General features: G+C 42.4%; 1 protein-coding gene across 1 annotated transcript; it reads left to right on the top strand.

Annotated features, from left to right (window-relative positions):
* Positions 1–231: 231 nt before the first annotated feature.
* SLC66A3 (solute carrier family 66 member 3) lies at positions 232–14142 on the top strand. Its single transcript, XM_060258145.1, has 7 exons — positions 232–488; positions 6562–6644; positions 6741–6810; positions 8357–8414; positions 10442–10562; positions 11490–11531; positions 13298–14142. Exons 1-7 carry the CDS (start codon positions 340–342, stop codon positions 13387–13389), a joined length of 615 nt encoding a protein of 204 aa, XP_060114128.1. The 5' UTR covers positions 232–339; the 3' UTR covers positions 13390–14142.
* Positions 14143–14942: the final 800 nt, after the last annotated feature.

Genomic DNA, 14942 nt, shown 5'->3' with positions numbered 1-14942 from the left:
CGCTTAATTATTCAATTTTTGTGTGTGTGGGGGGGGGGTTAACTTACTCTGCTCGATTGCAGCCTTCAAACCACCTTTCTCGCCTGCAACCCAGGGATAAAGCATCGTTTTTATTTTACTTTTTGAGCGAGGCAAGCCAGAGCGAGCGATCTGAGCGCCCGCCTCTCGTGGGTGAGGAAAGCAGTCGCCCTACGCGGCCGCTTCCCCGTTGGAGCTCTTCTCCTAGAGGGCGGGTTGTTGGAGCCGAGCAGAGACAGGAGGCGACCTCCTTGCAACAGGCGAGGGCGGCGGTTCCTGCTCGGAGGGAAAGCGAGGGCGGGCTGGCTGGCGAGCGGCGCTATGGAAGGGGCGCAGCTGCTGCTGGAGCTGGCTAACTGGAGCACGATTCTGGTGTGCGCCGTCCTCAAGCTGCCGCAGGGCTTCGTTTTGCTGGCGGCTAAATCCGCCGCGGGACTCAGCTTGGAGAGTTTGGTGCTGGAGCTGAGCGGGTAAGGAGGTCAAAATAGTTGGGGAGGGGCTTCTATGTTAACCCAGAGCCGCCTGCCCACCCCCCACCCACCCCGAGTGGGGAGAGCGTTGTCCTGAAGCGGATCTCCTGTCTAAAAGGCTGTGCCAGGCTTCACGCCTACATGGGCGGGGTGGGGAATTACTGCTGTTTCCCATTGAGGCGCAAAATTAAAACAAAAAAGCGTACCAATCACATTTTGTTAAACCCTGCCTGCTATGCAAGATCTCAAGCACATTTTCCTTCCAGAGACTCAGCCTTACCACAAGCGAAGTAATAAATGGTGTTGTTGAGCATGGGCAGAGTGTGTGCCCTTTGCCACTGACAGATTCCGGGCAGCCTCCAGGTACCCCTTTCTAAAGGATGAGCTTCCAGGTCAAAAGGTGTGGCTTCAAATTGGAGCGTTAACAATTGGTTTTTGTCGTTCAGAAATTACCAGAATTTATGCAGAGGGGCCTGCTTAGCGCAGGGAAGTCACCTTACCCAAAATGTTCTGAAACCACAACAGGAAGACTACAGCAAAAAACAAAACAAAAACCCCCCTCAAGTAATGCAGCGCCAACAGCAGTAAATGCAAAATTCAGCTGTAGTTTCTCCTGTACTTGAGGGCAACCATGCTGATGCAGAGTGGAAGTGAAAGGCCAGGGGTTGCTAGCTAAGCGGTTTCTAGGCCTTCATGTCACACAGAGCTGATTTCATACGTTACCCTCCTAGTGAGGGACCATCTGAACTGAGCCAAACACACTTCATTAATTCAAGAGGAGAGAAAAAGAGGAACGCCCTCATGAAGGTAAATGTGACTGGAAAGTCTGATGTTGGCTCTCACGCTCTCCTCATCGTAGCTGGCCACATGACTTGGGAAACCTGTGGTGAGGCGGAATTTTCTCCAGATGACTAGACAGGGTGGTTTTGTAAGATGCAAAAGAACTGATTCTGGTTAGGGTGTGTTACGCTAGTACACTTCTTGTGGTTGAGAATCTTTTTCTGGACTAACTTGTAAGGCTCAGCCTGTTATCCTAGCAAGGAAACATATTTTGATGTCAGGTGTGCACAATGTCTCCTGTTTTCTGCCAAACAAGTGGCAAGGGTGGATGGAGAGACAGCTTAAAAATGGGGGAACACTAAAGAAAACACTTATGCAATACCAGAAGAAGCACTGTCTCTGATTTAGTTATTTCTTGAAAGCTGCGGTAAGAAGCAATATGCCTCTGATTTCCATTTTGCCCTCCTGTGTAAATGTTAATGCATTCCCATTTGAAATGCATTTTGGGGCCCACAATAGAGCACAAAGAAATGAGTTGATTCCACTTTAGCAGAAATTGCTAAATGAAGGCACACCATAAAGCAAAAGATCTGGGGATGTTTAGCCTGGAGAGGAGGCGGCTGAGAGGAGATATGATCAGCATTTTCAAGTACTTGAAGGGTTGTCATATAGAGGATGGTGTGGCTCTGGAAGGTAGGACCAGAACCAATGGGTTGAAATTAAATCAAGAGTTTCCGGCTCAACTTTAGGAAGAACTTCCTGACCATTAGAGCTGTTCCTCAGTGGAACAGGCTTCCTCGGGAGGTGGTGGGCTCTCCTTTCTTGGAGGTTTTTAAACAGAGGCTAGATGACCATCTGACAGCAATGAAGATCCTGTGGATTTAAGTGGAGGTGTTTGTGAGTTTCCTGCATTGTTCAGGGGGTTGGGCTAAATGACCCTAAAGGTCCTTTCCAACTCTATGATTCTAAGATCTTAGCACCATATCCTGCAAAATCCATAGGAACAGGTCTCAGATTCAGTGGGAGCTCAGGAGCACATCTCCTGAACCTTTCTGAGAGTTCCATCTCTCCCTTCTGAGAGTTCCGCCTCCTTGTCCATTGAATAGTATGTGCAGCTGCATAACAATCCCTGGATGAGCTCCACCACCTATTTTTTCTACAAAACAACCCCTGCATAGGAATATATTAGCCACCAACTTGATGAAAAAACCCTTAACATTGCAAGCAGGTGAATTTTAAGTCTCTTGAACATGTAATCATAATATGCAGTCCATTTATTAGATGACAGAAATAGTATCCTGATAACAAAAATAATGTACCTGCTCAATAAAATAACATTTGAATCCAAGTGAATCTGGAACTTTTACGAGGGCTTGTTGATGCACCTGTGCTTAGTGAGGGTGGTCTTTAGTGACGCAAAGAATGAAGGCTTGTACACAGCAGTGATAAACCACTATATACAATTTATTTACACCTCCACTCTCCAAACCGACAGAATGCTCCGCTGCAACTCCACCATACATATCCCATACATATCCCCCTCGGAGTAGGCTGGCTCCGTGGTACACCCCGGAATTGCTCCAGCTGAAACAAGGCCTCAGACGGCTAGAGAGGCAATGGCGACACACCCGTGATGAAGTGACTAGAACATCTTATAGGGAGTTTATGAGGTCCTATGAGATGGCAATCAAGGCCGCAAAGAAAACATACTTTGCGACCAAGATTGCATCTGCAAATTTGCGCCCGGCACAATTATTTAGAATAATTCGAAATTTTACTACATTGCCACAAGGCAAGCCAAACGTTAAGGAATTGGAAATAGGCTGTGAGGCATTTGCGAAATTTTTTGCAGACAAGGTCCAATCACTCCGCCATGACTGCCCTGCCATATTGGATACAGTGAGTGAACTCGAGGCTCTGTGCGTGTCTTCAGATTTGATCCTGGACTGCTTCGACCCACTCAGCTTGGAGGAAGTTGACAGAATCCTTGTCACTGCACGCCCAACTACGTGTGATCTGGACCCATGCCCCTCCTGGTTAATTAAGGCCTGCCGGGAGGTGCTAAGATGTCCTATACGGGACATCATAAATAGATCTCTTTCAGAGGGCTCTTTTCCAACGCCCCTGAAGGAGGCAGTGGTCCACCCTCTCCTGAAAAAGGTTACATCAGACCCGGCCGAATTGGCTCACTATCGGCCGGTCTCAAATTTGCCGTTTTTGGGCAAAATTATTGAGAGGGCTGTGGCATTGCAGTTACAGGGCTTCTTGGATGACGCTTCCACCTTGGATCCATACCAGTCCGGCTTCCGTCCGGGCCATGGGGTGGAGACGGTGTTGGTCGCCCTCATGGATGATCTCCAGCGACATCTGGATTGAGGCGGCTCGGCAGTACTGCTGCTGTTAGACCTATCGGCTGCGTTCGATATGGTCGATCATCGGCTGCTGACTCGCTGCCTCGCCGACGCAGGAATTCGGGGGCTAGCCCTACAATGGCTTTCCTCCTTCCTTGAGGGTCAGGGACAAAGGGTGGCGGTTGGAGGAGAGATGTCCCAGAGACACCCACTTAATTGTGGGGTGCCTCAAGGGGCAGTTCTCTCCCCAATGTTGTTTAACATCTTTATGCGCCCCCCTTGCCCAGATCGCTTGGAGACATGGGCTGGGTTGCCATCAGTATGCTGATGACACCCAGCTCTATCTATTGATGGGCGGCCGGGCCACTGACACCCCTATAGATTTGGACCGGGCATTGCAAGCCATGGCGGACTGGATTAAGCTGAGTGGGCTGAAGCTGAATCCAGCAAAGACAGAGGTCCTTTGCGTGGGTCGTGGCGGGCTGGGGGGGGGAGATCTCCCTACCGGCCTTTGACGGTGCGTCACTGATACCAGTGCGCACGGTCAGAAGCCTGGGGATGCTACTGGAGTCCTCCCTGACAATGGAGGCACAGATAGCAGCCACTGCTAAATCCGCCTTCTTCCACCTTAGAAGGGCGAGGCAGTTGGCTCCCTACCTAGAGTGTAGTGACCTAGCAACAGTGATCCATGCAATGGTCACCTCAAGATTAGACTACTCTAATGCCCTCTACATGGGGCTGCCCTTGTGCCGAACTCGGAAATTGCAGCTAGTGCAGAACGCGGCGGCCAGGCTGCTAGTGGGACTGCCCCGGTGGGAACACGCGCGGCCTAGGCTGAGGGAACTGCACTGGCTGCCAATTGTATTCCGAGTCCGCTACAAGGTGCTGGTTATTACCTTTAAAGCCCTATATGGCTGAGGACCTGCCTACCTTAGGGACCGCCTCTCTCCATATGTTCCCCAGAGAGCACTGAGATCCAGCTCCCAAAGTCTTCTAAAAATCCCTGGACCAAAGGAGGCCACACTGAAAGTAATGAGGGAGCAGGCCTTCTCAGTAATGGCTCCCCACTGGTGGAATCAGCTACCGGAGGAAGTGCGAGCCCTGCGGGACATTAACCAATTCCGCAGGGCTTGCAAAACTACCCTCTTCCAACAAGCTTATAGGGAACTCTGAATGTGAAAACTAGCCATCTGGATAGACATCCCACTGAATATAGCACCTTTAATTTATTATGGTTTTATAATTTTTATGTAACTTTTAAATTGTATTTTAACTGTATCTTTTATGAATTGTATAATTGATCATGGTATATACCATGTCCTGTTAGCCGCCCTGAGCCTGCTCCGGCGGGGAGGGCGGGATACAAATAAAACTTATTATTATTAAAGTGTCTTTGTACATTTATACACAAGGTCCACCCAGGTAACCAATCAGCTTGCTGCTGAGTCATGCTGTCATTGTCCAGGCTGATGGAATCTGGCAACCAGCCACCTTCTGTCACTTGGATGATCTACCTGGCAGTTCTGTTACTTTCACTTCCCCAGCATGTGCATAGAAACTGCTTGGCTTTGAATACAGTGACAGGGCTAGCCTTCTGAAATACCAAAATCTTAGATTTAGAAAAATTAATTACAAGGTGGTTTCTTTACAGAAGTCTGCTATATCTTGAAATGCGCACTTTAGTCCGTTGTGGTGCAAGAAAAAGTTACAGCATCGTCTGCCTAAAGGAAACCAGTACCACCACCAATACCAATCCTTGTGGGACCCCACTGCTTACTTCCCTTCATTGTTTTTATTTATGTTATTTTATTTACTTTAAATTTGTATGCTGCCCACTCCACATACAGACTATGGGCGGCTCACAATCATAATACAACAATAACTATAATTATAAAATAAAACTCATATAAACAATTTATAATTTAAAACTTACATAGGCGGTCCAGCTTCATTTTAGTTCTTAATTCTCTGCCTTAAAAACAAATTTTATTCCATGTAAGCTGCTTTGGACTGGAGCCAACATCTTCAGATGCTAGGAGTGGATACTCACTAGGCAGACATTCTGGGAGGCAAAAAAACAGCAGCCTCAAGGTCACTAAATGGTATTGCTATTTTTTCCTCCCTCTTTTGTAGGCAATTGTGTATCTTCCTGTCAGCCATTTTTCCTGTGAGTTCTCTGCTCCATAGTTCCTTAAGCCTCTTATCTACCTTCCTTGCAAAGCTGTTCCCATCCTCATGGCCTGTTTGAGTTTAATAATTCCTAAACTTCTTTTTCTTTTAGGTGCACAGAAACATATGTATAATAGCACTATATGGAGGGAGAGGGGTCTTCTTTGGGGTTTGTGAACTTTAAATACTTTAAATTGCAGGAGAAGGAAGCAAGAGAAAGCAAGGCAAGTCTTCTCTGGTTAGGGCATCCTGGGAAACTCTGTTGTCACCTTACATTCCACAGTGAAAGACAAATGGGATATAAATGAAGTTCGGCTACCGCCAAGCCTCACAAAAGCCTGAAATAAGAAAACTCTTGATAAAAAAATAATGGGTTCCAATACAATTATCTACAATCACTCTTTAATAAAACTTCAAATCAGTTATGTAAGAAACTGTCCGATTCAGCATCAGTGGTATAAATAGAGGGAATGTTTTTAAGCTTTGATTTCACAGGCTAAGTGGAATAAGAAAGGCTTTACCTGCTTCAGGTGACAACAGAAACCAATTGCCAGAATCTCAGATAACTGACTTACTGCAATCCCAGGAACACTTTCCCGGGAATAAGCCCCATCCAAAAAAACCAAGAAGGCTTCAGAGTAGGTCAGTTTGGAATTACAATGTGAGAAGATCCTGTTCCTTGCACACCACTGAAATTATGCTACTCTGAGCAACGCCTGAGTAGCAGAGGGCCTGCCTGGGATCTGATTAAAGACATAACCTTTTCTTTTCAGCTTCCTTGTCTGCCTGCGGTACCACAGTTACTATAGTTATCCTCTGTCATCATATATAGAATACCCCATCATCATTGCACAAGGTACTGGATTGCTTTTTCCCTCCTCACCGCTTTCATTTTTGCTCTTTTCTTTGTTTTTACCCCCATCAGAATGTAATGCCTGGTGTTTTGTTTCAGATGTCGTTCTCTTGCTGTTTGTTCTACACTACAGTGGCAAAATGAGGCATGCTTTGCCTTACACTATCGTGTATCCTTTTGATCATGTAGATAGATCCAAGTGGGCAGCCGTGTTGGTCTGAAGCAGTAGAACAAAGTAAGAGTCAAGTCACACCTTTAAGACCAACAAAGTTTTATTCAGAATGTCAGCTTTCGTATGCAGCAACAGCAATTAACAGGCAACTTTCATTACCTTTTATTGCTATTCAGACCAAATGGTCTTGCAATTTATTACATTGTTTTGCTATTTGATCCTAACTTTGTATCAGTTTACACTTTTAACCCACCAACTACATGTATTTCAGCCCATTGTACCCTATCCCCTCGTCTGATGAAATCTGCATGCATACAAAAGCTTACATTCTGAATAAAACTTTGTTGGTTTTAAAGGTGCAACTTGACTCCTATTTTGTTCTTTTGATCATGTATTCAGTTAACTTTGATATAACATTTCTAGGAAGTTTCTGCATGTATCTTCTGTCACCACTGTGATTCATTGATTCACTTTTCAACAAGCGTTTTTAATGTAACGTGTAAAAATTGTTATATGAAAGTTTTCCTATGGTGCTGCATTTGTTGAATCTTGCCATAGACTGAGTATGAGTGTGTAGCTTTATACTTGGGGCTCATTTTGTCTTTGTGTGTCTGCAGTCAGCAACAAAATTCTGTTCCAAGGTAACCTAACTTCTATGAACTATAGATGTGTACGTTAGCTTATCTGTTGTTCTTTTACACTATCAGTATTCTAAAGCGCTTGCCTTTATATATAGTCTTACCATCTTGTAAAGTAGAAACTGAGCCCAAGAAATTTTGATGGAACTTCTTTGTGAACAAAGGACATCTATGATCACAGATCATTCTTTTAACTAAAACTTACTTCACTTTTATACAGGGAATCCTATTCCTATCCAGTACCTGTTCTAAGTTGCTCAGACATTACCTACTTTTATGATGTTACGGCTAGCACATTACACATTTTACAAAATTCAGCTTTTATTCCTGTGCTCAAAGTCAAATCCATGAGTGCAAAATTGCAGAGTGAACACACAGCCCTGGCAGAATACAGTGGGATGAACTCCACCTTCCTCTAAGGAGCCTTCTTCCAAGTTAAATTTCAAGGAGGCTTCTTAAACTGGAGAAAGGGGTCAAACTTTGCAGAGTGGATTGGTGGAATAGTTGCAGGATCCACTGCAGTCTCTACAAATGTTGACAGAATTTGGCTGGTTGCTATCCATTTTTATAAAGCTTTCTATAGAATCTGAAATGTCTACTGGGCATAGTTGAGGATCTCCATAAAACAGAAGGGGGCCATAGCAGGACCACCCTGGTCTGCTATTTCTGTCCACTATGACAAGGGATTTGGGTGATAGGTTCTTCTCCACCAAAACCGTTCAAGCCACAAAATCAGGAGCGAGGGAACTCCCCATGTGATAATGCACATTTGTTTTTGTCAAATAGAATGCATTGGTTTTGTGTGTTCTCAGGAGGTATTTAGTCCATTTATTTAATCCAAATTAAAGTTGACCACTACAAAATGTTCACTTTTCATCCTTATGCAACTTAACCCGCAAGGCTAGATTTGTGGGGGGATGGTATGTGCTAGGTCTGCAGAAATGGATAGTGGACCTGGCTATGGTAAGTAGGTGATAAATTGTGCCTATATATATAACTTCCATTGAATGGCTCTGATTCTTGGTGCAAAGACATCAATTATTATGCTTTGAATAAGGGATGGATATGAAATGATACCCCAAAACTGGTTGCCTTGTTGTCAGTGGCTCTTTTCTGTTGCATCTTTCCTTTACCCACATAATGGAATATTGGTAAAGCTGAAGTACTGCAGTCTGAGCTCTCTGCTCATGACCTGAGTTCGATCCCGGCAGAAGCTGGGTTCAGGTAGCCGGCTCAAGGTTGACTCAGCCTTCCATCCTTCCGAGGTCAGTAAAATGAGTTCCTAGCTTGCTGGGGAGAAAGTGTAGATGACTGGGGAAGGCAATGGCAAACCACCCCGAAAGAAGTCTGCCGTGAAAATGTCATGATGCGACGTCACCGAAGTTGGAAATGACTGGTGCTTGCGCAGGGGGCTACCTTTACTTTTTTTTACACTCTCATGAGAACTTTGTTAAAATTAAGTATGCAGTGATCCCTAAAACTCAAAGCTCAGCTTGAACAATGATTAGCCTTATTAAAGTAGGGAGCCCTGATTTTGGAAAATTCAGCATTGAGACTGGCAGTAATAAATTTATACTGGGAGCAGATTTAACTCAGAACACATGGGATGAAGGGATCATTCCCTTTACATAGTTCCATACCAACAATGAGCAAAAATACTCAGGCCCATATCCTGAGAAAATTTGTACCGTACTTGAAGAAGTAATTGGTTCAGGTTAAAAGGCAGCTTTTAGTCAGTAGATGGCATAGCTGACTGGTGAGCCAGATGGATTACCAGGGGTGTCGAACTCATTTGTTACAAGGGCCAGAACTGACATAAATGGGACTTTGTGGGGCTAGGCTTTGTGTGTCATAAAATGCAATGCCAAGTAGTGGACGTATAAACTTTATAAATGACACAGACAAAAACAAAGATTTTTTTAAAAACCCTTAAAATAAAACATGCTTAAGACATTAGCATTCTTACAATATTTTGTTTATTTAACAGTCTCTGATAACTGCTACCTCTTGCTCTGAGGAGCCTTGGCCAATAGGAGGAAGAGAGGCTTACCTCAGTACCTCTGCTGTGTGATTAAGAGAGCCTGACAAAGCAAGATCTCCCTCCCCCTTCCTCACCAAGGGAAGAGTCTCAGCCAATGGAGAAAAAAGAAGCTTTGCTCTGTAGCTCCTGTGTGATTGAGCAAGCCTGGCAAAGCAAGTTGGGATGCAGAAGGAAGGGAGAGGAAGAAGGAAGCAGACAACAGCCAGTTGCTCAGGGGCCTGATAGGACCCCTCCAAGAGCCTGATCCAGCCCTTGGACCACATATTTGGCGTCCCTGGATTAAACCCAGGTTGCCTGCCTTTAACACAGTAACTTTCCTAATTTGTGTCGATTTCTGCAACTCTTATTATCACATCTGCATTCTTTTTCTTGGCATAGTTGAAGAGGATTCTGGAGAATGTTAGGTTGGTCAATCCGTGTTAGCCATTTCTTTCTTCGACACCTAATATTGTGAGGATAGAAAGTGGGATTCAGATACCTGTTAACTTTCTTAACTCAGCAGTTAAACCATCAGTGGATCCATTTAATACTGCTAGACTTAATTTGTCTGCGAGATTTGTCAGGCTGCACCCTGTAATTCATTCCACTTTTTATTACTGCAAGAAGTTTCTTCCAGAGTAAGAAAGTTCTGCCATCAGTGCACAACCAGTCATATTTGAAATTTTATTATCTCAAAAAGTTCAGATTGTGTGTTAAATATACAGAGTTGCCTTACCCTGAGTCCTACTACAGTTCAGCATTGTAGCTTACTCATGACTAGCCACAGCTGTTGTGTAGGTTTTGAAGCCAAAGATTCTTCAGGACTTGGTATTGAAGTCTGTTTTTGTTTAAACTGGGTATTGAACCAAGGACCTTATAAACTCAAAGTATGTGCTCCATTACTTTGCTATGGCTACTGCCCATCCTTCAGTCAGTTTTGTTTTTGTTCTTTCTGCTTTGCTTTCCATAGAATTTGTCCACTCTAATCAGTGCAGCAAGTAAATTTGCTCAGCTCAGATGTCTCTGGCAGACTAAAGATTCTGGACAAGTGAGCACTTTGACTTGGAGTTTAGCTACATACACCTGTGCAGGTAAGCATGTAAAAATGTTTATAAGAAACATTGGATGTGGTCCAGACAACTCATGTGCCTCTGAATGCAACCCCCCCCCCCAAAAAAAAATCCCACTCTTTACGGTGCACATATTAAAATTTAGCAGTTTTTTTTAAAGTAGTGTCTAAATGTTGATTGCTGCACTGGCAGGATCCCTCTTAGGAACAGAAACTGAACTTTACAAAAGAACTATAGGTTAGATTCAGGAACTCTCTTCTAAGTGAACACCTTCTTCCACTGGAAGAAGATTCTCACTTAGCAGAAGAGCCTTTGAGTCCAACCCGAAGCAATCTCATTGGAAATCATTGTTCTGTTAACTCATCCCAAGGTGCAAAGCTGCCAATACATTCGAAGTATGTGCTCCTCCTCCTCCTCCATCATTTCTTTAACTATATAAGGATGTGCTCATTTTGGAAAGAATACCTTAAAATATATTTACAGGGGTAGCCATGTACTAAAGCAATTTCCTACTCTTTTTTTGCAGTTTGTGTTAATTCCAGGATTTCATTTTGCAATGTTAGGGCATTTGCAATGGAATGTGTAATTTGTGTGTTTCAGGAAAAACACTGATTAAAAGATAAAGGATTAAAACAGGGGTGTGAAATGTACAGATATTTTTGTATTGTTTCCGGAAAAATAAGATACAATAATTCATCAAGATATGTATTAGATGTTGTCCTTTTGTGTGTGACAGAAATGAGCACATTTCATCCCCTCCCTGTAGCCTTTTGACCAGTGTGGGTATTAGTCTATATAGCTCCATGACTCTGGGAATAAACTTTCCCAGGGTCAGAAAGGATTGGGAAAAGATCTATAATCCTCACACCTGTGGACTGCAGAATTCAAGGTAGTTGCGTAATTCCTCTCAGGTTTCTGGATGTTTAAAATGTACTTCTTCAATTACAGCAAGAATATTCACAACACTGATGACAACAAAGGATTTAACAGGTAATATTGTTTGCTGACTTGTTACTGTGGTATCTTAAGTGACAGGCAGGTGGCTTATTTTTAGGTGGTTGGTTTTTAATATGCTTGACTGAAAACTGTTTTGCTGCAGTGGGCAAGTACATTTAATGTTTTAGCATTAGATCCCTATTTAATTTAAAGGGTTAGGGGAAAATAATGACTGTTGTGGGGGATGAACGAGTTTATGACTATATACTCAGGGCTAGGGGGAATTAGTGTTTAAAAGAATAGGAATATACCTTCTAATCCAAACTCTGCAGCACCAGTGGGAATTGATCTGGTTATTTTGCCTCCGGTTATGTATCAAGTCAAGTTTATTGTTACATTAGATGACCAGCTCACCCAATCTATTTGCATACAGCATTTGTATACAATACATAGAATAAATCTAACATTCAATGATTGGGTATCTTTGACTATAACAAGAATTAGAATAAAACAACCATTAAAACACATTAAAATTCAGATAAAAGATAAAGGATTAAAACAGGGGTGTCAAATGTATAGCTTGGGGGCTGGATGAGGCCCCTGGAAGGCTTCTATCAGGCCCATGAGAGAGAGATTTGTTGACTCATTATGCCAGGGCTGTCTTGGGTGCAACTGGGTTTTGTCTCTCTTTTTTCTGTATCCATGCCTTCATGATGTAGCCTTTCTCAGTATCAAAACAATTTGAACTATTTAGATGAAGAATAACAACAAGCCAGTCAGGTAGATTAGGCTGAGTGTGTGTGTCCAGACCAACTTCACCTAGCACATTTCCTTCAAAGACTGAGGATTTTAACCTAGTCTTCCTATATAAGTAGGCTGATGCTAACCACTATATATTTGTATTCTTGCACTGCATCATAGGAACTGCAATTATTTCTCTGGGGAAGGCTATAGTTTTGTAGACAAACGCATAGCCCTCAGTCTGTGTCATGGTGCCTTCACATGTTCTTGACCAGTACAAGAAGCAACATGTACAAAAGCTCACAATGCCCAGCCATTTCATGTTTTCCTTTGGGTCTTAGGCTCAAAGCATTGACCATGAGATTTTTGTAATGAATGTCAATAAATCAAAAGTAGGCTTGCAGCTTACAGGTACAAACCTGAACAATACCCAAACAGCATACTCAAGATTGCTACAGCTCATTGTCTCCAGTTTTTTATGCAATAGCTCAGGGCAAGAGGTGTCAGTTATTAGAGAGTGTTAAATAAAATATTGCAAGAGTGCTAATCTTGGTTTGTGCATGGTTTAAGGTTTTTTTAAAAAAATCTTTGTGTTTGTCTGTGTCCTTTATAAAATTTATATTTCTGCTATCTGGCATTACATTTTATGGCACACATGGCCTGGCCTGACAGGGTCTCATTTGTCAGATCTGGCCCTCATAACACATGAGTTTGACACCCCTGGATTAAAACTTAGTCTACTCGCCACGTGTTTTATGTTCCTTAAGAACCTGGGCACAAATCGAGCCACCTGCCTTGTTATCTGTTGGGCTGTGTATCACAATACCGATGTGCACTTCAGCTGCACATCCATTGTACATTGTTAAGCTTCCTATTCCAGAAAGAGAATCTGCTCACAAAAGCTTACTATAGATTCCTCCTTGTTGGATCAAGGCAGAAGAATACAGGATTTGGGGTTGCCGTATACTTGAATAAGCTGTGTTTGTATAATTCATTGTACTTTTAGCATACTGTACAATTTGAAATAAACTGAGCCATCTTGACTTTCTAACTGAACCTTTTTCTCCCCTTTCTTCCAGTTCTTTTCCGTTTTGTGGTCATGATGGCTCTTAATGTATGGGTCACAGCAACTATATTGCGTTACAGGAAGATTGCTAAGAAGACTGATTAAAACATGAGCTCTTCTGCCTATTTTAAGTAGTCTTGAGGATGAAGCCAATATAAAAGCCTACCATTAGGACCAAAAGTATTAAGCTTGCAGGAAATGTACATTCCATTTAATAGGAGACTATTGATGTTTACATTGAAAATGGAACTCCATTATATTTACCAAGCTCCACAAGTCTTTTGAAATATGCACATGCTTACCATGTGGTTTTTCTAAAACAAGTTCATATTTGGAGTCTACCATCTTAACATTTGTTTTTCAAATTTACTGGACTATGTACCCAATCGACTTTTCAAAACTTCCCATTCCTGAATGATCTTTCTCCACATATTTCAGCCAAGGTATGAGCATATCTCCTACTATACAGTAAGCCTTATCACAGAGTATGCTAAAATTACAGCATTTATAGATATTTCAGATACCTTTCACCTATCACAACTCAGGAAATTAAAGAAAAATGCATACTGTATGAAAGGGCTTCCAAGCCTGTTGCGGTATTTTGAGAAGGTTCTTGTTCTATCTAATTGACAAATCAACTGTCCTGAACTGCCAAAAGTTTAGTAGAGTTTATTTCTTACTGGAATTGCCTTTCTCTGGATTGGGATAGAGTATTTTTGCACATTAATCCTTGCTGGCCATTTACTTATCCCATTAAAAGAGACTTTATAGAATGCATTTATAACCTTTTGAAGACAGCCATGAAATTTTGTATGTTTAGGAATCCATGGAGTGAAAATAAAGTTTTCAATGAAATGATGTTCTGTTATATTGGCATAAAATATTTTACATCATGGCGGTTGGACAAGTTATACTCAGCCAGCCAAATCTACTTCACAGGATTTAAAATTTTATTTTCAAGAGAACTGTTTACATCCTGATTTTTTTTTGTAGACTGAAAACTTCCACACTTTTCAGTCTTTCCTCATAAGATGCCACAGGCCTTAAATCATCTTGGTTGTTGTCTTCTGTTTTTATAGCTCTGCAGTATTCTTTTTTTGAGGTTACAGCAACCACAACTGCATAAAATAAGCTGCAATGTAGTTTTCTATACAAATATTGGCACTTTTTTCAACCCGTTTCCTAAAATTCCCAGAATGTTTGTGGAACAGCAGTGGGAAAAGTCAATGAGTGTTTTCATCAGACTTTCTGCTACAACCCCAAGATCTCTTTTAGTACATCAATTCAGATCAACTGAAATGCTTAACATAGGATTTTTTTTGCTAATGTATACCACTTTACAGTTAGCAACATTGAATTTCATTTGCCACAGTTACCCAGTATAGAGAGATCCTGCTATAGCTGTTCACAATCCACTGTGGTTTTTACCATCCCGAATAATTTGGTATCATCTGCAAACTTGGCTACTAAACCACTCACTCTCAATTTCTAATAATTTGTGAACAAGTTAAATAAACTGATCCTTTTAGGACCTCACTGCCCATTTATTTCCATTGTGAGAGCAGTCTATTTATTCCTAGTCTCTTCCTGTTATTTAATGAACGTTTAATATACAGAGCCTTCAGCGCTAGGGTTACAGAGGGTAACTGGGCATTCCT

Source organism: Heteronotia binoei, chromosome 1, assembly GCF_032191835.1.
Source record: "Heteronotia binoei isolate CCM8104 ecotype False Entrance Well chromosome 1, APGP_CSIRO_Hbin_v1, whole genome shotgun sequence".
Lineage (NCBI taxonomy): Eukaryota > Metazoa > Chordata > Lepidosauria > Squamata > Gekkonidae > Heteronotia > Heteronotia binoei.
The sequence above is the reverse complement of the archived record's forward strand: the minus strand, read 5'-3'. Positions and strand labels throughout refer to the sequence as shown.